Here is a 25,457-nt window from a genome sequence, read left to right as displayed (position 1 = left end):
GCCCCAGAAGAGACACTGCTTGGTCAGAAGAACCAAGCACTAAGGTATTAGAGATGTTGCAGTTATTTCTAAGAGGAAGCTGAGTTCAGAGAAGGATATAAAATAGCACTTATTCAGGAATTAAGCTCAAATATTGAAAACTGGGGGGAAAAACCTATGAAAACTCACCTGTTTATTGGTTGTTTTTTTTTTAAATTTTGTACAGCCCAGTCCCTTGAATATTTCTAGCAGGTTATTATCAGGATTTTACAGAACAGCTCAAGATAGAAAAAAGAAAGAGTCAGTTGCTAGGAGGAATCTAAATAAGAGATGAGAAATATACTGATTTCAGGTGACACGGAAGTATTCAATAAGCAAATAAAATAAGTGTCTTAAGTATGATTTCCTTTGCTGCAGAAGTTGGTTTGGTATTAAACTGGAAATTCTTGACAGTAACTGCTTCAAAACTACAAGATTCTTCTGTTGTGATGGGGACATGTTAGAGACTGACACAGAGGAAGCCTTCAGACTAAGAATCTTATCTCTGAAACAAGTTGGATACCAAAAATCTTGCCAGTTATCCAGAAAAACTCAGACAGCATGAAAATTAGAGTGCTCTACCTGAGCCTTTTCCTCTCTACCACTGAGGCAATAAAACCAGCAGGCAAACAAGCCCAGAGAAGGGCAGCTGCAAAATAAACTGCTGCTGCTGAATGGCACTCAGGGAACAGTGTTTATAGCCACTTGAGATACTTCATCTCTCATTTTGAATTAGAACAAAACAGATGAGTCAGATCTGAAGCACAGCTAAGAAAGCAACAATGACTGCTTTTATTCATCCTAAAATATGGCACTTACAGAGGTAAGGCAACTTCTAGGTAGCCAGAACTTGCAGCTTTCACTAGAACAATGTCCTTTTAATCACTCTGTATGCAGTACAGTGAGAGTTTTGTCCTGGTTTTTGTCAAGAAACGATCCTCAGCTCTAAAAAGAATTTCTGATTGGCTTCTGGGAAGCAAGTTATAGGATTACACACACACACCTTGTCCCAAGGCTAGAGAAATAATATGAGTAAGTATCTGATTACCAGAGCTTTCCTGCAGAGAGAGACCTTGTGCTGTTGATTAGTTGCTTTCAGCTTTGAAGACATGATCTTATCTAGAACACAAAGTGATTATCCTCTTTAAGGAGCAAAACTCCAAATAGATTCACAGAGCTACATTAACCTATAATCTATAAACATATTTATATCTATACCAACCAGAAAAGCATTCAGCAATGATTACAGAACTTTCTTTGAGTTGAAGACAAACTACACTGCAAAGAAAATGCAGCCTCTGAAATAACAAATATAGTAAAATGCTTCTTCCTTCTTCCCTCTCTCCAACTGCCCTCACATGCCCTTCAAGATTTTATATTTAGACAGAAATAACAGTGGTCTGAAATGCAGTTGAATATAGATTAAACATTACAGATTATTTTCCTCTTAAATTCTGTACCCAAAGAATGCCATCTAGTGACCATCTCCTGAACACAAGAATCAGTATCAAACAATGCAGCTCACTCCAGCCTTGAAATAACATATTACATGTTAACTATGATCTGCATGTTCATTTTGGTAACCTGCTTTTTGTATGTGTGTATGAGAAACAGAGAGGATGAGTTCTTGAGAAACAGAAAGGATAAGTTCCTAACTAGAGTAATTTTACTCAAAGACATCTAACATCCCTCAGCAGATCTGTCACTTCCTCTGTGCTTCAACTGCTCCATCCAGAAGGTGGCTTCAGTCTCACAGAATTTTTATGAAATTAACTGTGTCCATATATATCCACAAACAGCTAAACACTGAGGCATTTATAGTTTTGCAACATTTTCTAGACAGGAAAGATGACATTATCTCTTGCTACTGAGCTTCTCTTTTTTTTCCTTAAAACAAAATAATACTTCTATATCAGTTAAAAAATAAATAAAAACCTACAGCACTTTATCTGACCTACTTTGTGTTGAGACAATACCTCTTACACAGCACATTTTAGTACAGGAGACAGCTGATCTGTCCTGCCTGCAATGAAACTTCCAACACAGTTGAACATGAACCATCTCTCACAAAAAATCTTCAAGGCAAGACTTTTCAACAAGCCCTCACCTATGTAATAAACATTATGAAAAGGGTGGCTCTCCCAAGAGGGGCCTTAAGTCTCACAAAAAAAGATGAAAGGAACACAGAAGCATCCCAGTTACCTACTGTCTGATAAGGGGATGGTTTGTGACACGTTACTGAAGACAATAAAGTTCCAGTGGTTTGATGACACTCCCCTTGCTAATCTTTGCTTCCCTTTTTTAGAAGCCTGGGAGCACATCCTGCTGTCTGGCTAATGCTCAGGATCCTATAATAAAGTGTAATATAAAAAATTATGCAGCATGCTGATAAACAAAATAAATTCTCAAAAACAGAGTAGCATCATCCTACTAGTATTAGTTTGTTTCCTGTTTCACAAATATTCCTATTTTTTGCCATTGCTTTTCTAGTGATACTGCATAACATATCTGGCTTTTGATCAACAGGCTTATTCACTAAGTATTTTTTTTTTAAATTAGTTTTGCCTTTAGTTGAAAGTAATCTTTGGATGACAGGTAAGGGAAGCAGAGACAAGCAAATGTTGCCATGACCTCCAGCAGCACTCTGAACACAGGCTGGGCTTGGATGATACTAATCAGAAACTTTATAAGCAGTAAATGTAGAATCAAGTCACATTCAGTTAATCACAGAAAAACCTACCCTTCACTAGGGGTGTTTCATTAGAAAACTTGAGTAAGGTCGTGCTCTCTCTACAGTTTGATAGCAAAGACAAGCTCTTTAAAAGCTCTCACACTTTTGATGAAATTGCCTATTAGGAAATGCAAGAAAAGGCTTTTTGCACAGTATGAGGTGGAAAGCTGCAAGTTATGCCAATTTATAATTAATCTTTACCATTAAAAGCACCATACTAAAGTTGGGCAGATCCATCAGAACACGTAGAGGCAAAACTAAAGTACCAGACTTAAAGAACACTGCTGTGAGCATCCTTTTTCACAACCAGGTAGTGGATTAATATAAACTTCTCACACAAAATATGACTATTCACACAGGGATTTAGCTTCCTCAACACAAATACACTATAAAGCATAAGAAAAAAAAAATTTAAAAGTGTCAAACACTCTGCATTCTGTATCTCTCCATTCATAGAAATTGACAATACTGTGGGGTTTTACTGCTCTGTAAGCTCATCAATAGAGCAAACCAAACACAAAGAGCTGCAGTACTCCCTGGATAACAGTCCTGAGTGTTGATGGGAGAGGTCTCAGAGAAAGAATTCCCACCTTGTGCCCACTCTTTAGGAGTAGGACAGCACACTGGTGACCTTAACTGAAGCCCAAAGGGGAATTTAAACAAGGGGCACAGAAGAGATGTACACACAGCATCCAGAAGTTATATTGGAGAATGAAATTGAAGCTTTGATTGTATCTGTTTAAAATTCTGCTGCTGTAGGTAGCAGTAATGGATTTTCTATAAGGAAAAGATGCAATCAGGAAATCAGGAATGGAGGAAGGCTTTGAATATTGATATTCCAGATAAAGATAGCAGACCAGTCAGACTTACTGAGAAATAAGTTCCTAAACAGATGCTTGAGATCTTAATATACTAATGAAGTTAGCTGATTCATGTAACACAAGATTTGAACTCCAAGAAGCCTTGACTTAAATACTTACTGAGTGCATATAATAACAATTCAAAATATATTCTGTTTTTCTGAGATGCTGAAAAACCCATGAAGGAGGTACCTTAATATGCTAGCTCATGAATTATATACTCCTGAAAGATGGTCTGTAGAGTTGGGTTTTCTTGCCAAAAAAATTAGGAAGAAAGCCTTCAAAAGTTTCCCCACATTCAGTCTTCGTTAATAACAAGGAAAAGTCAAAACAAATCAGTGGTGAATTCCATGTAAGCAAAATGATTATTGCAGTCACAGGTAAAACCTCCATAAAGGCATCAAAATCAAGTAGTTAAAACCTATATGGTATGCTGAGGCTTAACAGGAGGGGAAATCACAACTGTTTTGCAGGTTTCAGAAAAAAAAGCATTTGAAATGTATCTTTGTAAGCTAAAGCTTTTCCTTATTAAAAAAAAAAAAAAAAAAAAAAAAAAAAAAAAAAAAAAAAAAAAAGCAAAACACTCCAAATTTAGCAATAGTATACTTTAATTTTAAAAGCTTTAAGAATATTTTGCAATTTTTAAGTCCTAATGCTTAGTATCAGTCACATTTCAAGCAAAATTCTGTTTAGCTCTGGAAAACACAGTTCTCAGGAAATCAGTGGTCTCTTATACTCATGAATAGCTTTAATGCTACTTCATAACTATGTATATATGCATCTAATTGTGAAAACATTAAAGCTACTCTTTTATGTTTCTAGGGCTGAGGTGATCTGAGTTTATTTTCATGCTCCATTAAGTGACATGTTTACAACCTTAACATTAAAGTTTGACTACAAGAGACTACTTGGGCAAATTGAGTTTAATCTGAAGTCATAAAGTTAGAATGGATTAAAACATTTTAAATTCAGAATGACAGGGATTTATGGCAATTTAAATTCACACTTGCAGTTCAGACTAGTTTTCATGATTCCCATAACCTTTTTGTGATTCAAATGCTTTGTTATCATGTCTGTGCCTCCCATGATGAGCACAAATCTGCCTGATAATGCTGCTATCACATACTGGGGATGTGGACAGGGCAGCCTGTGAATTAGGTATTATTCAGACAACAGTCATTTCAAGCTTATTTATTTTCATTAAAAACAATTAGTTGCTTAATGGTTGCTGTTGTGGTTAGTAAGCTTTCTTGGTGTTTTGCAAAGGTGTCTGAAACTCAAACCATAAATCTGCCACTTAGTGACAGACTGCAGCACACAGGGTTTTCCAGGGTTAATCTGAAAGTTTGGTTTAAAAACTGAAATAACCACTGACCTCCCAAATGCTTCCCAGAATGAGATTCCAGCAATCAGAGATAAATGGTATTTTAAACCTATCCATTTCAGTATCCAAGTCATCTGTTTGAGCTACCTGAAACACCAGGATTAAGGGAAAATCCTTGTCAGGGGTGAATTTGATTGGAAAGCCCAGCTCCTCTTCTACGTACAAGAGACTACCTGTGATACTGCTAGCAGAGGTTTTCTTTCTATCCTGCCAGCATCTTGGCAAAAGAATGGATGGCAGCAGCCTAGTGCAAATAGGAGCCTGAGACATTAACTCATCAGTGAGTTTTAAACAAGTTCAAACAGTCTGCCCTATGTAAAGGAAATCCATTGCACTGCATTACCTCAAAGCAAATAGTGATAGGAAACAAGAGGTTAAAATAATTTTATAAATCTGCACGTGACTTTTCATAAAGATTACTTATTGGAAGAATACAACTTGCTGAGCTGGTGATTACTCTTGCACTGCTGTAAATACACCTTGTGCATGTGCAAGGCTGGAGTTAATGTGTGAGCCAAGTGAGTTCTGCTGGCAGTCCCTCTGAGCTGTCCCCCAGAACTATGGAATACATCAGAAAAAACTCCAGTTACTCTACCAGAAATCAGCTTTTTCTGTGTGGCTCTCCTTGCACATTCTCACCTCGAATACACAGATCTGTCTGGAATTTCAGTGAATTCAAGTTTCCTCTGGTTCCTGTTCCAAATCCAGGTGACAGTGGCAAAGAAAGGAGGACACAGAGCCATTGGCAGGGGAGTACTCAGCCTACCTTAGCCTAGACAGGTATCAGTCCCAGCCATTTACCGTGGGCATTGGACAACAACAGCAGTAGATTCAATAGTAACTCAAACTGACCTGACCACTGAAAACACCTTCCAGAGATAATTCCAGAGGAAAAACTCTATTTCCTCACATCTTGGTGTTAAGCTGGGATGCTGCCATCATCTGATGACAAACTGCACTACTTTATGTTGCCTTCAGGAAGATCTATCAGGACTATCACTCAGTAGTCACCTTACCTCATCATTCACCCGAGTTTACAGCACGCACACTCTCAAGCTGACAACACTTGTCTTAGTGTATTTTATCATTTAATTACCTCTTTAAAACACTCTGCTTCTCTATTTGCTTCAGGAGAATATTCTCTGCACTCCTTATCTTTGGATGCAGCATTTTGGAGGCAAAGTCTTGGTGTGGAGCTGTGGCTACAGCATTCGGCCTGGTGAGCAACATCCTTCTGCCGCTCCGTTACCACAGGGCCTGCAGTCCCTTCCTCCTCTCCTCCCCTCCAAGCTTCACTGCCACCTTCAGCTCCATACAAACAGCCTCTGCAGCCACCAAATCCAAGATGAGGACACTTTTCTTCCCTTACTCTCCCATTTCCTCCCCATGCAGCCTTTGAAAGCTTCCCCTTTTTCCAGAGGCCGTGGAGAGGGCGCCTCAACCCCTCACGCACCGCTCCGGCCTCCACGCTCCTCCTGCTTCCCCCATATCCCTCACTCCTTCCCTCTTCCCAGGGGAGCAGCAAATCCTCAGCTCACATCTTCCTCGAGCCTTTTTTTATCCAAAGATTCTTTCAAACACTCTGACTGGGAAGGAGGACAGAAGGTTCTGCTGGCAGGTCCACCCTCACGCACCCTTTCCCTGCTCCCTGGGACGCCATCAGCACAGACCCTCCCAGCACACACCAAGGAACCTTGAAACCTTTCCCATCAACCCTCAGCTTCCCAGTTTATTTCCTGCATATTAAGAGTCCATTCCCAAATAAAAAAAAAAATATGGTAAGACATTTCCTCAAAAAAAACCCACACAAGGGCTTTCTTGCATTGGTATACCCCATAGGTAGATTACCCACTAAAAGAAGTAAAAAGCCCTACAATCTTATTTATATTTTTTTCCCTTTTGAAAAATCAATTTTGAGCCCAAACAGATCATTATTTAAAAAAAAAATAATGAACCCACACATTCTGGAGATGTGACTATTTCTTAAAAAAAACGAGTAAAAAGTAGCAGAAGCTGAAGAGAAAGCGTCCATCCCCATTTCTGCTTTTGTGTGCTCACAAAGCCTCAGCAAAACAACAACACAAACCAGAAGACAAACATTGCTTTTTAAAATAAAAAAGAGTACCACAATCAAAGAGGAAGCATATAGAGAAATGTGTCTACACACATCTTTACAATTATACAGAATTTGTCAGAATATTTACCAGATGCTTCCTCAGGTTTGTCTCTCATAAATAATGTGACAACTTGAAACGTATTCATATTTATAGCTGTACTCAGAAACACTGGGAGAATCCCAAAAGTATTTGTCTTAAATGACACTCTAACCAGCACTTCAATACTGTTTTCACATAGTACAACCTAAGCAATTAAGATACTGTTCTTAATAGCTTCTCATTCTGTGTGGGTCTGTTAAAATAGCTTTTACACTCTGTCTTATTTTTATTTGGATCAATTCAGAAGCATAACTTGCTGATTCTTTAAAAGATTCAGTAATAAATCAGACCAGAGCAGCAGGATTATTACATTGGAGTCACTAGTTAACAAGTGACTTTTAAAAATATTTTAGATAATTTTTATGAAGTCTACTAATTTTCAAGCAATACCCAAAAAAGTAGCTGCTTAGGTTTCACTTAACAGATCTGGCAGCTGCAAACCTGTGTATTGTTGTGGTTCAAGAACGAAGCTATGCAAGTCTTCAAGATTTTGTGACACATCAGAAATATCCATGAGACAAACCTACACTAGGCCACCATGTTACAGAAAACAGTCAAGTGCAGTGTGTTTTAAAAATATCCCATATTTGATAAACTTCTTATCTAACTGGTCAAAACAGCTTTTCTTCAATGTTTGGCTGGTGCTTTAAAATCTGGTAACTGAATTCTTAACTTCCTATTAACTTTCAAATGTGACACCCAAGTTACAGCATTCTATAAAATAAGTGTAGGATTTCAAGAAATTCTTAAGACTCACTTTTTCATTTTATGTCTCCAGAACTGTATCCTGAACCATCTGTTGAAAGTAAATACTTTAAAAATCTTGTTAGAGCTGAAGCTTCTAATTAAATAATCAGTATTACCTGCATTCATTAGACAGCTAATAAGATATATGCTGATAAACTCAGCAGCTGTTTAATGAGGAAAAGAAATTCAGTAACATCAGCTTGTTCTTTTCCCATACAAATAGAAACACAAAGCAAAACCTTTAGCTGCATCAGCCATTATTTTCAGAACAATTTACACAGAATTTCACACACCACCTAACATAAAAACCAATATATATCTATTTCACAGGTTAGTGCCACTACTAACACACAGTTGAATGCACACACAAAGCAGAAGGGAAGCTGGAGGCAGTGGTGCTCCGAAACACACAGAGATAACACCACTTGCAACCATGTCACTTCTTTTGCTTCCCAGGTGGAAGTTTTTCCCTACTTATCAGACTTTCAAACACTTCCCACCCCGAGCTACTTGGAGTCATTAAGCCCTTGTGGCAAGGTCTGGGACTGTGCCCACATGTACTACTCAGCTTCTGTACTTCTGAACAATACTGCAATATGTTTTGGGGGAGTAAGAACCTGAGGACATCCATTCCTAAGAATAGCATCTTCTGTACTGCAGCATGGAAAGCATCCTCAGGAGATGAGGTTTGATGCAGAGAGAAAATGAGCACCATGCTGCTCAGCAGGAAAAGCATTTCCTCACAGTTAGACCACTTCATAGGCATAAAGAAGAAAAAAACTTTAGAATTACCTACTTTTAATTGCAGAGCATGATCCTTCTGACAATTATTTTTGCTTTTCTGTGGACTCTACTATTGTCCCCACTTAAACAAGCAAGAAAAAAGAATCCCAGACTGATTTGGGTCAGAAGGGACCTTCAGGATCATCAAGTTCCAACCCCTGCCACGGACATAGACATCTCCCACTAGACCAGGTTACTTGAAGCTCCATTCCACCTGGCCTCAAACACTTCCAGGAATGGGGCATCCACAGCTTCTCCAGGCAACCTGGGCCAGTCTCACCATCTTCACATGAAAGAATTTCTTCCTATCATCTGATTGAAATCTCCTCCAATTTAAACTGATTACCATTCATCCCATCACTACCTGTCCTTGTAAATAGTGCAAATAAAAATCTTCCTCTTTCACCTGTCCATCTGCTGCCCAGAAAACAAGTAATGCTTCACCACATCAGCAGCATGAAAATTGCATTTGCTTACAATGAAAGAGTTAAACCAAATGACTAAGAATAATACTAAGCTTTGCTTAGAATGAAAGAGTTAAACCAAATGAATAAGAGTAATATTAAGATTTTAAATGTTTATAAGAAAACATAATAAACCCTTAAAATTTGTTTTCTAAAAATGAAGCAAGAACAAGAGAGGAACAAAAAAGTGTTTACCCATTTTCCTAAGTAATTAGCAATTAGGAATTTCAATTTCCTTGAAATTGCCTTGCAGTGTACCCTTCAAATACAGCATGACCTGTCAAAACTCCTCCCAGGATCTTAGCTTTGGGTATTGCTGCATTTCTAGATTATTTTCTTCTTTGAGAAAGCAAATAAAAAGAGGAGAAAAAAACCAGAATATGTGAATTTTCAATCTCTTACCTGTAATGATGTCTGGGTATTTGGTTACTAGTTAAATATGGGTGAATAATTACAAACCTTAGGTGTGTCATGTCAGAGGTTAAGTGCCACTTCTGGGGTAGTTAAGAGGATGAGAGCAAAGAAGGGATCTCAGTTCTCTGTTTTTTCCCTGAGAAAAGAGAAAAGCTCAGGAAAAGAAAAAGAGGAAAGCTGAGCTGTGTGGTGATCAGATGGATAGAGGGAGGAAGCTCCAGCACTGCCCCAGAGCTACAGAAGTCTTGATAATGGGGAAAAAAAAAAATCCTTATTTCACAGCCCTATACTGTCTGAAGATAGAGTTTTAACTGCTCAATATTAGACTAGATATTAAACTGTTATCACCAAAGAACTCCAGCAATACTGCAAGTCCCTTTTTCAGCCAAAGGAGCTCCTTATCTTGAGACTCACTGTTTCACTTTTTAGCCAGATTTCCTTCTGTCTGTGAGCATTATTTTATCAGGAGCAAACAGCCTTCATCTAGAATCCTAGCACTACTTCACAGTAAACAGAAGAATGTGAAGGATTAAACTTCTGTTCCAATTTTGCTTTGTACCTCTCTTCTGATTTTATCTAAGCTTTCCCTCCTACAGCACTGATCAGTGCACTTAGCTATGATTTGTCCTCCTGTTTTCTGCAGCAAACATGTAGCAAAAATCACCATTCTTTCTATTACTTTTTAAGCATTCCCTGGTTCCTAAAAATAAATAAATCTTGGCTTTGTTTTTTTGTTGGGTTTTGTTTTGTCTTTTGCTTACTGCATGTAAGTGTACCCTGTCTTTCAGTGATCTTAGCAAGATACATTTTTTTATTTTTGTGAAAGCCCCTTGGACAATTCATATATATATATATATAAAATATTTATGTGTTTCCTCCCAACCAGAGGCCCACTCAAAATCTTCAAAGTCTTAAGTGAGACCAAACCATGTAAAGCTTTTATCCTGGCAAATGAAAAGTATAATCTATACAAGTTGACAGTCAGGAATATAACTTTTTCTTTTCTTTTGTTGACTAACAAATGCCAATACAAAATAAAAAAGTTTTCTAATTTATCAGAGAGATGAAATATTTAGAATGGAAATTGGAACTGCAGTTGAGAAAGGTTTTTTATTAATAGTTTTCTTTAGATGTATTTTACCATGGAGTTTATGCACCCAAAAAGGATGTGATTGTACAGACAACATTGTACAACCCAGATATTACTAGAAACTGGAATTAGCAACTGATAAAATGGTAAGTCTGTCTTTTACACAGCCATGTAAAAGCATCTCTGCACTAATTTTAACTTCCTACTTTTAACCAATTCCAAACTTTACAGAAAAATCGGGTTGTTCTTGTACTTTCCAACTGACAATTTCCAAAGCCCAGCTCTGCTAGAAGTACAAAACCTCTTTTTTTCCCCTTCCCTCCTGCAGATGGCAATGACAAACTTCTGGCATGCCTCATTTTTCAGTGTATCTTCCTCCTTTCCACTGCCAAGGTTTCCTCAAGCCTTGTTGGTATCAATGTTGTTGGTATCTGACTGGAATTGGTTTTGCCAATTTATTTTTTGTTTTGAGCATGAAAAGTTTTCATAGCTTGTATGGACTTGTCCAGCACATCCTGAAACACCAACACTCAACATTTCATTACAAATGTGCTTGCAAACATTTCTTGTTACCTAACTTTGCCATCTCCTGCTGTGTATATTACTGAGTTCAACTATGTCCAGCTGAGTAAAAGTGCTTAACTCACTTAACAATGAGCCAAAATTTTAACTTCTGGCATCAAAGATACCCCAAAACAATACAATGAAGCTATTTTTGCTTGTAAGTCATCCACGAAATTAAGTTGAATTTTATAGTCATTTTTGATATTCATGAATTGCATCCTGAATTCTAAGCTAATAAAGCCCCAGGGAATCTTTCACTCAGTTCCAAATATAAACATGCTTTTATAAAGAATACAGCCAAACTCCAATACCATTTAAAATTCAATATGTTTTGGGAATTCAGTCTTAGAAACATCTACTCAGGTTTGTCTGAAGACAAACATCCTATTCTTGGCTTGAAAAACAAGAGTACCAATATTGATGTGATGTTCTTCCACTTTGCTAAATAAACCCTCTCTGGAATATTGACAGACTGAGGAAGCACAGTGTGCTTCAAAGCCCAAAACCTTTAAAACCACTGGCTCAGAAAATCTGCTGCTCTGTGCTAACCTGTCCATCCTGATTTTAACCTGCAGGCACAAAAAGGACAGGGACAGATACCCAAGAACAAGACATCTGGAGCCAGAAAGCAATAGAAAGGGTGTGAGGCCCCTGACAGAAAAACTTCTTTCTGCAAGCTCTGTCTTGGTGATCAAACAGCCACCTGAGATACTGCTCAGGTCTGGGGCTTCCTACCCAGAGCTCATGGAGCATAAGATGAAATAGTGGAGAGAAAATGATGTTCATTTGAAGAAATCACACTTTAAAACCCTTATCTCACTACTCTGGGTTAACAGTTCCCAAGGCAAGGTGAGACCCCAGTTTCCCTTTGATACCAATCTTATAAGAGCTTGGTCATGGTCAGCAGAGCTTTGTAGTAAGGGAGGTAATAAAATCAACAAGTATATCAACAAACAGTAAATGATTGGGGTTTTTTAATGAATACAAAATAACATGCTGGGTTTTATGCTGTTTCTACTAGGATCAGTCATTTTCATAAAGCAGAATAATATCATTTTCTCACCATCAGGCAGTGGTGGATCTTTTAGCAAGGTAGAAAAAGCCCCTGTCCATTCTCTTTTGTTGCAGGCAGGTATGGAAGCCAAAAGCAGGGATGTAATTTAAGAACAGAGCATGGATTATCTAACAGCTGCTGCTATTTAGGTATCATTTTCCTGATCACCTCCAGCATTGCCATTACTCTAAGAAGATGCTCTATCATCTTCCCTAAATTAATATGAATTTGATCTCAAATAACTGGGGAGCATTTCAAAGAGTTTTCACCTCTGTTGTCAAGCCTTTTATCTGAATCATTAAAAATAACAGGGGAAAAAAACCCAAATGTGTCACCTAGTACAGGAGAATACAGGAAAAAAAGATGACTTACCAGCACTTTCAGAATATGCATAGATCTAAGATCTGCCTTGCTTTATGTCAGCCATTTTAAGTAAATGTTTTCAAAAAGTGTTAGGTTATGCTAAATGAAATGAGTTAAATGAAATATGGCACTTTATTCTATCCCAATAGGTACTCAGAATGATTTTAAATAGAAGCTGTATTCTGATATAAACAGTATTTAAACAGGTGATTCAGAGAATACTGACTGAACAAAATTTCAGGAAAAAATGGATAAGAAAACAAAATTAAAAGCTATTGCTACTATAATTTATTTATAGAAAGAACAAAAATCAAGTATATTTGGATCATAGGATCACAAGGTATTAAGGAGTACCTCTAATAAAAAAAAAAACCAAAACACAACTACTGGTAGAGGTAAGAAATGTTACTATCAAAATACTTATTCTTTATGAAAATTAAATGTTCCAAATTTCCAGAAGGTGAAAGCTGAGGATTTTTGCCTACTTAGAAATCACTGAAATATGCCACATTGGTTCCAACTCAATCAGTTTGACACCAGACTTTGATGGGTTGAAAAATAAAAACCTCTTCTATGTTTTTTTCCATCAGAGAAACCAGCAATCAAAAAATTAAGTATTACTTCTGGATTGTTAGCAAACTGAATAACAGATCTGTTCAGATCCTACCACAGGCTGAAGAAGTCTGTTTTAAACCTTTAATTTGGCTTAAATATCTCAAGAGACTATCACTTTATAAACAATCTCATTTATACCGTTACCTTTTTCATACTTCTAAAGTAATTTGTAACATCAGGCACTTTTGGAATCTATGCTCTCAAGCTTTAGAAGTTGCTACTTAATGTTAGAGTGGACTGTGATTTTGTACAGCAAATGTGAATGCATCACACTGCATTACAGTACTGTGTCCAGTTCTGGGCCCCTCAGTTTAAGAAGGATGTAGAGGTCCTGGAACAGGTCCAAAGGAGGGCAACCAGGCTGGTGAAGGGACTCGAGCACAGGCCCTATGAGGAGAGGCTGAGGGAGCTGGGGCTGTTCAGCCTGAAGAAGAGGAGGCTCAGGGGAGACCTCATTGCTGTCTACAACTACCTGAAAGGAGGCTGTAGCGAGGTGGGAACTGGACTCTTTTCACAGACGACCTTCAACAAGACAAGAGGACACAGTCTTAAGTTGTGCCAGGGGAGGTTTAGGTTAGATATTAGAAAGAATTTCTTCACGGAGAGGGTGATTAGGCTATGGAATGGACTGCCCGGTGAGGTGGTAGATTCTCTGTCCCTGGAAACATTTAAAAAAAGACTGGATGTGGCACTCAGTGCCATGGTCTAGCAACTGCTCCGGTGGGTCAAGGGTTGGACTAGATGATCTCTGAGGTCCCTTCCAACCCGGCTAATTCTATGATTCTATGATTCTATGATACAGGAAGTAAAGGGAAGATGCTGTAGTGGTAACTCCATTCTTTTTGAGACACTCCTCAGAGTCTGCACTTTTTTATCCTTTATGGCTTGATAGACAATTTAATTTTTTTTTTAGGAAAAGAATGCAGAATCAAAAAAAAGGAAAAAAATCTACACTTGCATGTCTGATTTCACACATCAGCAATCCCAGATGCATAGGAAATGTTGAGTTTTCCAACATGTAAATTTAATTTTATGTTGCTGAGCAATTTATTTTTACCCTATTTCAGTGTTTTACAGAATTTTGTTGCTCCTTTTCAGCTGGTTAGAGTTAGTCCTAAGTGGCTCTTAGCAAGCATGAAAATCAGACTGAAAGGGATGAGGTGAGTATCAGCTGAGGAGCCGAGACAGGAAAATATTATGAATTCAAGATGCAGACAGGCTTCCCTTCTTTACCACTTCTAGACTTTGGCTTGTGTTTTCTTTCTTGTGAATATTTTTTTAAATATTTTTGCTTTATACTGTTCTCAAAACCTGGATAAATTATGAAATTATTATCATGGGATACTTGATTTTATGTTTTTTTGAAATCAAAAGATTATTAGCAAAGAGGGATTAATTTGAGAGAGAAAAGCTGGGCAGGAAAGAGCTGGTAATCTCAGTCTTCCAAAGCATTCCTTTCAAAAAAACTATTTTAATAAGAAACTTTATTGCATCTTGGTCAGAAGAAGCCTGAAAGTAGGCAGAGTCTTTACAAAACCCCCTTGGCCAGAGGGCAAACACCTTGCCAGGTTGCAGGGGAAGGATTTGACTCCATCCTATATCATCCTGCAAACTCTTGCAGACAAGACCAGCTCTCTGGTTACCTCTGCTTCCAAATGAGCATTATTATCAAGTGATGAATCATTTAGAAGTCTTTCCAAACTGCTGTTTATCATAACTGAGAACACAAATGCTTTCCTCAGCAAAGCTCAAGTGCAGAAACTTGCTGAGGTTCATTCTTTAAATTTCCATTACTTGAGACAAAAAGAGGAGTTGATTAACAGCCTCAGCTAGAGAGAGTTGTCAGAATAAACTGAATATTACTTCACTGAGCTCCTATATTAGCTGGGGTTTGTGGACTGGCTTGCCACCACCTCAGATCTTACTCCTGGCATTGACTTTTTGTTCCAGTCTGAAGTATTTTTCCCACTGTTTGATGGAAGGGAATTTTCTGCAAAAATATGGTATGTAGCATATTGCTGATCTTGCTAAGCCATAAACCAGAACACAAGGTCTTTGCAGAGGATCAGAGCTGAGTTTTGACATCTGTTCATGGGGTTTTTTCATTGCAAATTTGTACATGGGGATCATATTTTGTGGCAGAAAATCACTTACAAGAAGATGAAACTTCACAGATTCATGCAAGCCATGCAGTTTGTTGTGCAAAAAGAAGCAAAAATAGAAGATTTCAGAGGTCAGAGCTTCAGACAGTATCCAGGGGGACTTAGAAAATAGCCTTTGAACTGCCAGTTTGAGCTGTGGGTACCAGGGTTTGAGAGCTGGACAATGTTCCTCCACAGGAATAGATAAACTTCAAAACAGACATCTGGGTGAGTGCATGTCCCACATTTAAAACACTGAGATTACAGAGATACAATACCAATCTCTTGACCTTTCTGCCCATTTTCAGATGGCTGAAATTGTATCCACTTTCTACAATGATAAGCTCACTTACAGGTGAGGTAATCTTGCACTTTTTTGCAATTTCATTGATATTCTCTGTGCCATTCCTTCAGGCTTCAGTCCAGCCATGGTCTGTACTACTGAGTCACAACACATTTCCCAGCCATCAGACCTCTGAGCTCTGAGCTGAGACACCACTGACATGACAATGCTTGGGATTAACTTTCCTATCAAAAATCTGTCTTTACATGCATATTTATTAATTATTTTTATACTGCCTCCATTTAACCCTACCAGCTGCAGTAATGTTTTAACTGTTGCTGCTGCTCATGCCAAACAGTTTACATTGCATGATAATTTTGTCACAGACACAAAGTGCTTTCTATTCAAGGTGAAATTCTGTGGAATGAGCATTTATCAAAATTTATTATCAAAAACCTCAAGGTGCTCATCCTGTCAGATAGCATCTCTTATTTGCAGGCTCTCCTGTCTTGTCTCTTCCTTACAGTGGTGTTCAAAGTTATTTGAAGACCTTTGAAGAGTTCTAATAATCTCTAAAATGTTTCCATCTGTTCTTAATTTCCCTTTCTAGTTAAATAACTACTCAAAACTGATATTACCAAAACAAGAAAAAAGTTGTTTAAATAAAAGAGTGCTCAGAGCACCAGTGACACTAGAGGTCAGCATGGGTGCATTAGCATTTTAGTTTGGGCCAGGAATGTGCTTTTGAAGTGCTGAGCAGACCTCAGAGTCTCCAAATTGGATTCTTTCACAGAAAAATGAGCTCTTAAGCAATTGCTAATGATGATTCAAACCACATGCCAGGACCAGGTCTAGTCTGCAACGAACTCCTGGGATTTGTATGGCAACTGCAACTACTGCTAAGGTGCACCCCACAGCCACAGGACAGAAAAATGTCTGAGGGATGCAATTGAGTGAAAAATCACCCCAAAGAGGATATTAAAAATGAGCATGGAACTCAAGAAAGGTGCATTGTGGAGGCCAAAAGACAGTGAGAATTACTGTAAGACGTTCAGAGTCTGCCTTCATTTCAGTATCATTTGTGCAATCTAAGAGTTCTTCAGGCACATCAGTAGGGAGGAAGGAATAATAAACCATAACAACAAAATGTAATTAAAGATAACTTCTAGCTTGAAAACAAAATGAATACTTCCCCTTAGTGATGAACAATCAGATAATCTGTATCTCTGCATTCTGAAGGACATGGAGTATAAAATCACAAGCCCAACAAAAAGCATTCTGCAGTAAATCTCCCAAGCTGGAGTAATATTCTATGATGGAAGAAAAGCAAATGGAAATACCTAAAGTATTAGAAAGGAAACTGTACCTTGCACTGGTGGGGCTGCTGATTTTATGGACAGCACATTCTTCAGATAAAGCTTCTCCTGCACACAACATTCCTTAATCTACCCAGAACATTTTCACCAAGAAACCCCACCATAATATATTTTAACATACTTAGGAATATAAAGAAATTTAAGAATGGAATAGGCCCATTACTGAATAGCACAGGGAAAATGTCAGTGTAGAAAGAAGAAATCTGTATTTTTCTGTGTTTTTGCAGGGAAAAAGCAAGAGGTTGTATCAATCTCATCTGAAGGAATACTCAATCTAAGAACAGCTCTGAAAAATGTTCAAAGCTGACTACTAACGTGACACTTTTTTAATTGACACTATACAAAGGGTTTGTGTCTAAGAATGCTTTAAAAGCAGCCAAGAAAACTTAGCAGAGCACTGATAATGATTTTCTTTGCCATTATTCTTCTTTCATTAGATCTTGAAATGTCAAGGAAGCTTCTTAAGACTGAAAGGCAGCAGGTCTTGTGCCAGTGTTATTAAAGGACAAATGATACAACCTGGATAATTAAAAGCCCATACAGCTGGCACCAATCCCAGCAAAATAATGGAATAATTCCTACAAGTCTCATTTAATGAAGGATTAAAGAAGGGATATAGAGCTAATGCCAGTCAACATGGGCTTTTTTGGAACAAAGAACTTTGCTAGCATGGTATCTTTGAAGAGATCACAGGAACCAGGTGCTGTTCTCTGCTGCCAGCTTTCACTGAAGTGTCTGGATGGCAATGAAGTTTGCTGAAAACTGAACTTTTCTTAGAAGTGAGATTATACATCAGCATGATATAAAACACCTGCCCACCAGTTTTATTGGTCACCTAGTGTTTAATTGGGGTTTGTTTTTATCCAAGAACTATTTGTCTGTCCTTCATTCATGGCATGCAAGTGACAAGCTACTATTAAACACAATTATTCAAAGCTGATAGCAAAGGGAAGCTGTTTGAAGAAATGTCCCTAAATCTCATTTATAGGAAAGAACTGTTACCCCAGAGCTGGTCTGAAAAAGGCTGAGTTTGAGAGTAATTTCCTACATTTTAAGATGATCTGCTTTCTAAAGCATTCTCATAAGAAGTTTTGCTGCTTTGCAAAGTCCGTGATGCAAATTCTTGCAACTCACACAAGTTTGTGATGTTTCTCAGCTGATGTTCTTTCAGAAATCCCAGCAGACCTAATTTAATTTCTAATCATTTCACCATGCTTAACATATTTTTCTAAATTACTTCTGCATTTGTACTCAGAGGGAGTACTGGCTGATTTTTGCTTATAAAGCTCTCCTCTTTCATTTCCATTGTTTCCTATGCAAGAGGAATGAAGCCAACTGCACAGAGCCATTCAGTGATCAGCTGCTTTCAGTCCATACCATATTTCAATAATAATATAGCACATACTGTGGATTTCAGACATTTCATATTCATAACCCCATTCTCTACCACATTCCCCAGAGAACCACTGTACCTTATTTATGACTTCTGGGTGGGGGGACATTTTTCAAGACAGACCAGCAAAATACTTGAGTGCAGAAGTTCAAAGGTGTAGGGAATATGCCCATTTTGTGCTTATTTAATTAATTACATTTTCTTTTTTTATTTTCAGCAGCAGGACAGTATATTTAAAGCCTTTAGCTGTGTTAATATTATTATTCCCACTATACTATAAGCAAGTAAGAAAACAAGCACAAAGACAAGAGCATGCAACACTCAGGCATGTTGGCAGACACAGAACATGTAAGTTTTCAGAATTTCATATCAGAAAATTTTGAAGATATTTCTGTGTCTATTCACTTAAAACTTCCAGCTTTGGTAATTGTTCTGCTGCTCGTGTGACAATTCTTTCTAAACATTCATTTTCCTTTGAATGATCAAAGACATTTTTGCTTGAAAACAATCCTGTCATATTTTAAAACAATCATGTCAGATCCTGAATTTACTTCCTACAGTACTCTTGAAATGGTCTTTAAGGATTTGTGACAAAGGGGTTTGGTTACCCTCTCTTCAAAAACTCTGCAAATATCTCAGTAAGGAGCAAGACTCCTTTCATATTTCACTTAATGCCTCCCTCCAGGATTTTCATCCCATTTGGAGGCAAATGCACAGCTCAAATTTAATGCTGATTTCTGTTTAATGCAGAGCTCTCATGATAGACTCAAGAAAGGTGTTAGTGATGATTTGCTCTTTCTACATCTAGTATTTAAGAACAGCACTGCTCCTAGACTTGCCAGTTCCAACTTTGATCTTCCTCACATTTAATATTCCTCCATCTTCAAATTCAGATTTGTTCTTAAACCCTTTGAAGAGCTACACAACAATTCTCCCTCTGTTCTCACAGTCTAAATCCATTCTCTCCAAATATTAGATCTGGTTTTGCCTCCTCCTCTTCTTCTCTCTCAACAGGGAAATGGAATCATATAATTATAGATCTGGTTTTGCCTCCTTCTCTTTTTTGCTCCCGAAGGGAACAGAGAAGGAAGTGCAACCTTTTCACATGATGTTTAGTTATCTAGAACAATGTCCCTGATGCCTCACTCTTTTAAAATTTTCTTATTACAAAAGCTGACATTTTTGCCTCCTCCTTTGCTCTTTCCTTAGACTATATTTCATCTTACCACAGCTTCCATTATAACTGACAAAATAATTATCAAATTGTATAAATATTCCAAAATCCTTACTATTGGAACTGTTATAATTTCCCAGTGCATTCTATTCCACTCTATCATGTTTATAGAGTGGACACATATATATATATATAATAAACAAAAGAAGTGTAGTTGTGCAGTTTAAAATGACCTACATACAAGAAAAATGTACATGACTGGATGATAAGAAGCATATATGTTAGTGTATTGTCTGTGCATTGCAAACAGTTCTTCACCAAAACACATCTATAGTTAATTTAAAACTGCATACACTACTGGAGAACATTAATTATAGTCTCAGAGTTCATTTATAAGAAGCTTTTAATTAGAAAGATGTCCTCATATCTTAATTCTTAAAAGCAGAGAAATTAGGGGTTGGGAGGTAATTTTTAAAATAACATCCTTCAACATACATTTCTTTTTCTTTTATCATGCCAGAACTGCAAAGACTCCTTACTTAAAGTCCCTTGTGTTTTACTTGTAGCAGCACAAGTGGACTTCAAAGGAGGATTCCATTTCCTTTGTCATCAGTAAGGATGTTTATGGGACATCCCACCACTGGATGCTTCCACTAAAATTTTAAGAGGTCAACAGAGGGAACTTCACTGCTATGAACAAGAGTTAGCTCATTGTATGATGACCTCAAGGAGGTGACTGACTGCTTTTACTTCCTTTATTTCATTGTCCAATTAGCCATCCCCCCATCCTGTGAGAAATAAAACAGCATAATGCTTTACAAAATGTCTGCATCCAGTTCTGCATAACCACTTTTGCAGTGCTCCAACACAGTCCCTCATGAGAAAGACCATTTGCTTGGCCAGAATCCAACAGAATCTGATCAATAAACCCATCTTTACTTTTTAATTCAACAGCTCAGCTTCACTTAATTCTCCAGTCTGTAGTGTTGCACCAAGGCCCTGCTGTATAACACATTTACCATCATGGTTGCCCTCTGCTTGGACAGACACATCACATTTGTCATCGTTAGGATTCAAGAGGGAATTTGATCTGATTACCTGGTTTGCTTTCATTTGGTTTACACTGAACTTCTTCAACACATTCTGCAGGAAACCATCCAATATGACCCCGGGTGCTGCCTTCCCAGAATCCACCTTCACCAATGCTTAAAACTAAATACAAAGAGACACAAGAAACATTAAGACTTTTTGTCTCATCTCATGCAAAAAGCAAGATTAGTTACATAACACTCTCAGTAATAATTGAACATCATGTTGGTAAAAGCAAATGTTGTACATTAACCCAAATGCCCCAGAATGGCCACAGAAGAGCCTTTAAATGGGACTCTCCCTGATCAGCCTTTTGGCACTTCTTCCCAAATTTATTTCTGTCCCACAAGATTCCTTGGTCCTCACATAATTATTTTGATTTTCAGCTTTTATGGCTGATTTTATCAAGCCCAAGTGCATGTTTATACTGAGACAACAAAAATTATGCCTGTTCAAATTAAGTTGAAGTGCTGAACCCAATATAAAACTGAAATGACACTGAAATTGGGTTTTAATAACACATATCCTGATATCTCTTATGTTTTCTACTTCCTAAGGAAATACACTCTTTTATTTAGTGTGTAGCTCCAGAGATTTGTAATGTAGGTCGAGCACCATGATTTAACAGTTTGAGTACACAGCAAACACCTGAATATCCCACAGGTGCAATACACAATGTAGACACTTTTGAAACATCTCAGTGATTTTTCTTGGTAGAAGACAGCAACAGTAGGGAGGAGAATGATTTACCTGTAAGAGAAAAAACTTTGTCCTATAGGTCTAATTATCAACAATGTATTTTTTCACTAGCAAGCCATTGGAGACAAATCACAATAATGAAAGCATCCTAAATGCTTGCTAATATTATGTTCAAATTAATTTTCTGGAAGTTCCAACAAATCACTGAGTGTTTAATATATATCAAAAAGAATAAAATGGACTGTTAAAAACATCCTATACATGAATATTGGAACAAAGGTGATATTATTGACTAAGAAAAACACCATTAGCTGTTCTAAATAGGGTGACTGGGAATTGGCACTCAGTCATACAACACAGGTCCTCAGAGCCCATCTGTACAAAACACAATGTTTGGCAGAGAGCTCCCTGAGCTCCCAAAAATAAGCTTGTGGAAGTTGAAGCAGCTCAGCTCCATTAGCTGTGTGCTAACTAAACCAGCCAAGCTCTCAGGCCCTGCTGAAAATCAAGACTAATTAGCGCAAGCACATCCCTGTGCTAATGTATGCATAAGGTTTGCAAGACCTGGAATAACATCTCTGAAGGGTATTTCAGGATGGCAGGGCTATTACCTTGCTCAAAGCTACTTTGATGATCTCCACCAGGAGCACTCTTTGCATTGTTAAAACACCTTATCAGGCTTTCAAATCCTACTCCCTGAGCCTGCCTGCAATTCAATTTTGTATCAGTGGAACTACGGTGACTCAATGGCATTGAATTTGAACTTGATTTGCACTGCTATAGAGGAAGATGAAAATCAAATCAGTGAGAGGCCAAAAAAATCTTGGTAACACTAAAGAGGTTATGCTGAAGAGGTAGAACTAAAGAAGTCTAGTTTGATACATGAGGATTTGTAAAACTCCACCTGAAAATAAATATTTACCTCGTTTCTCATTAATGCAACCCTGAGCTATTTGTGGTGTTAATTATGGAGGATGAATATTGATTAACATAGATATTTGACAGAAACATGATTTTAAATGAGTGAATTTGTAAGTCCTTATATGCAGCAAGTTCAGAGCTACAGAATCCATAAACTGCATATTCACAGCTTGCTGTCAGTAACAAGTGAGCCATAATCATCCACCTACCTCTAACAACTGCAACACTTCATGTATTCCAGTGCAGGTAACTGGGGGGAGATGGGAGGATAAATCAAAAACTACGAATTTGCTCTTGTACCCATGAATGCTTTTTTAGAAGGATGCCTCAGTTTCTGTCTTTTCCCTCTCATAATGGTACTTAAGAACCATGTTCTAATAGATAATTTGCTACCAGAAGAGATTTCCTAATCAACATTTTTCCTTCTGAAGGACATAACAATAGTAAAATGAAGGATAACTTTCCCAAAATTAATTAAGCTATATAATTTCAAGTATTTTTTTTCCTTTTGCTTTTAGCAAAAACAAAAGATGTGGTTGCTATGGCAAGAGCAGGCCAGAGTCTCTTTACACACAACATGAATTACAAAAAGAATCTGGTGCTGTGAGAGTAAAATTAGAGTTCTAGTAATATGAATCCTGGAATGACTTTTTACAGCAAAAATATATTTTAAAACAAGGACTGTGTTCAGCTATATGAACAAAACTGCAAAGCAAAATTGGACAAATACCAAGCAATTGGAAAATAGGGAAAAACTGAAAAACAGGTAAAAGCAGGTGTCTCTCAGGATTTTCTATTTTAATGTCTTTAAAGTATTATACTTAATATCAACCAGATTCTGCTCTCTTAAAGTCCAGAAAAAAAAAAAAAAAACCACAAGAAAACTATATATCAGCTGTATATCATACCATTTGAGCAGCCTCCTGGTTGTGTCCCATCAACCTCTAGAGCCACCCACACTGCAAGCAGATATCAGACTATGGAACCTCAGCTTCAGTGTTTGGGTGCATATCCCAGCCCAGTCACCATTGCCACAATCTGTGTCAGGCTAGATCCTGACCTAAAATGTCTTTTTCTCACCTCTACTTTCTCAAGAAAGAAGCAGTGCAAAGAAGCAACGTCCAGGAAAAGGACCTTGGGATGAGAAGATGCCAGTGACTATTAGCAGAGTAACCCCTCTCTACATCAAAATCTAAAAGTACAATAATCTGCACATAATCCTCTAAATCTGAGGAAACAGAGCTCAACTGAAACAGAGCTTGAATGAGTTGTGCTGTTCATGATTTGGTTCTGTATCTTTTTTTTTTCCATTTTTTTTTTTATCTTTGCCAACACCTTTCAATGAAGATCATCTTTTCCCTGTTATCTGGCTGTCTCTCTAAAAATTTGTGGAAAGGGAAGGAGAGAAAAAACCAGCACAACAAACATCCTCTGCAATGATTTGAATTTTGAACAGAAATATCCATCTGTTTGTAAATTTTATCACCATCTCTGTCGAGGAAGGTGCAGAAAGATTTCAGTTTGCTTTTCTTCAGAGTGACACCTGGAATGAAGGTCAGGAGAAAGTGGAGTAGAGAGCATTCATCTGAGAAGAGGTCCCCAACTTAGATCTGGAGCCTCTACTTGTGTTGGATTGTGCTAGGGTGCTCATCTTGGTCTTCTGGTACACCTTGTCTACTGACTCAGTTACTGACTACAGATGGAAGGCTGACTTGAATCAATAAAGAGGTAAAACAAAGGGGATTTGGGGATGATCTTAGGTCCTCATCATTTTCTTGCAGCCTTATCATCAAGAGCTCTCCTGCTGGAATGGGAGCAAGGCCATGGCTTTGCTATAACAGACATGCTGTGCTTGGAAGTACAACTTTTTCCTGCTCTTCAGATACAAGGAACTTGAAGAAATGAGTTGGGTTATTATCTGTGATGAGTTATAATTATTTATGCCAGGAATTTAAATCAAACTAATCAAGACAGGAGACAGTAAGGAAGCAAAGCAGAGCAATAATTCTGAGTAAGATTAATATTCCGTTTCACATTAATTTCATTCTTCATATAAAAGAGTAGTAAAACAATGCTGAGGCAAACCTCTTAGGTTAAATTCTGCTGCCATACCTACTCACACGAGGAACAAAATGCTCTTGAAGAAACAAAACAGCATTTCTGAGGCTCTTCCCTTTCCAATATTTTATTTACTAATCTAACAAGTGCAAAAGCCTGAGAGACCAACTTTCCTTCTGCCCACAAGCACTGTCTGTTGGCAATATCTTCAAGCACAGCAGGAGTTTAATAATCTTTCTTTTTCAAAATTACTTACAAGTAGAATTCACAAGAAATGAAAATGTTAGTGATGTGTTTGGATTGCTTTAGTGGATGATATCGTGCTGAAATAAAAGCACTGCTGCAAGGGTCAATATTTCTAACACTGAGAACTGCTGACTTTCTGCCTGGAACAGATTTCTTGAATCACTACTACTGACTTACTACTGTTGTTCTTACCCTGGAGAACACAGCTGAGAGAAGACCCCAGTCGTGGTAAACTCCTTTTGGATGTGTAGACTGTGATTGCAAAGGAGGCATCTCAGAAGGTTCATGAAAAATCTGTTGGGAGGATACTTGAGATACTGGAATAACTCCCCATTTCTTCTAGATTGTAGAAAAAATTATTTAATCACAGGGTTTTCCAAAAGTAGCCCTGGATTCTGTTTATCTTCCAGGTAAAGGAGAAGAGATAGTGAATTCTAGGGCAGCCAATAAAAATAAGAGAGGTAATTAAAAATCTACAGTTGTAAACCACCCGTGGACAAACTATACTATCATCTGGGACCTGAAAATTGGAAGAAATAACTAGAAATCACATAGCAAATGGAAACATTGTCATAAAATCACACAGAGAGGCAAGAAAAACAAAACTGTGAGCAAGATGAGACCTCCAAAAATTCTCAAATTTGAATCAAGCAGCTATGTGTTGGTTTTTTTTTTTTTCTCTCTAGGTCACTACAGGGTTTATTCATATATATTTCAGGTATGTTTTAATAACACACAGATTCTGAAAACCATTTCAATCAGTTTATTTCTAGC

The 25,457-nt window shown here is 37.6% G+C and overlaps 1 protein-coding gene across 3 annotated transcripts in view; it reads right to left on the bottom strand.

Annotated features, from left to right (window-relative positions):
- The window catches only part of SHANK2 (SH3 and multiple ankyrin repeat domains 2), a 243,806-nt gene that overhangs the window by 139,063 nt on the left and 79,286 nt on the right, over nucleotides 1–25,457 (bottom strand). For 2 of the 3 annotated variants that reach the window (XM_030451306.1, XM_030451305.1), the window contains one exon: nucleotides 20,769–20,882. The exons of the other annotated variant lie outside the window; for it this stretch is intronic. In XM_030451306.1, coding sequence (XP_030307166.1) covers nucleotides 20,769–20,882 — 114 coding nt within the window. The remainder of the gene's footprint in view (nucleotides 1–20,768; nucleotides 20,883–25,457) is intronic. 3 annotated transcript variants of the gene reach the window in all.

This window comes from Calypte anna, chromosome 5, assembly GCF_003957555.1.
Source record: "Calypte anna isolate BGI_N300 chromosome 5, bCalAnn1_v1.p, whole genome shotgun sequence".
Taxonomy (NCBI): domain Eukaryota; kingdom Metazoa; phylum Chordata; class Aves; order Apodiformes; family Trochilidae; genus Calypte; species Calypte anna.
Note: the sequence above shows the minus strand (reverse complement) of the source record. Positions and strands in the feature narration are given on the sequence as shown.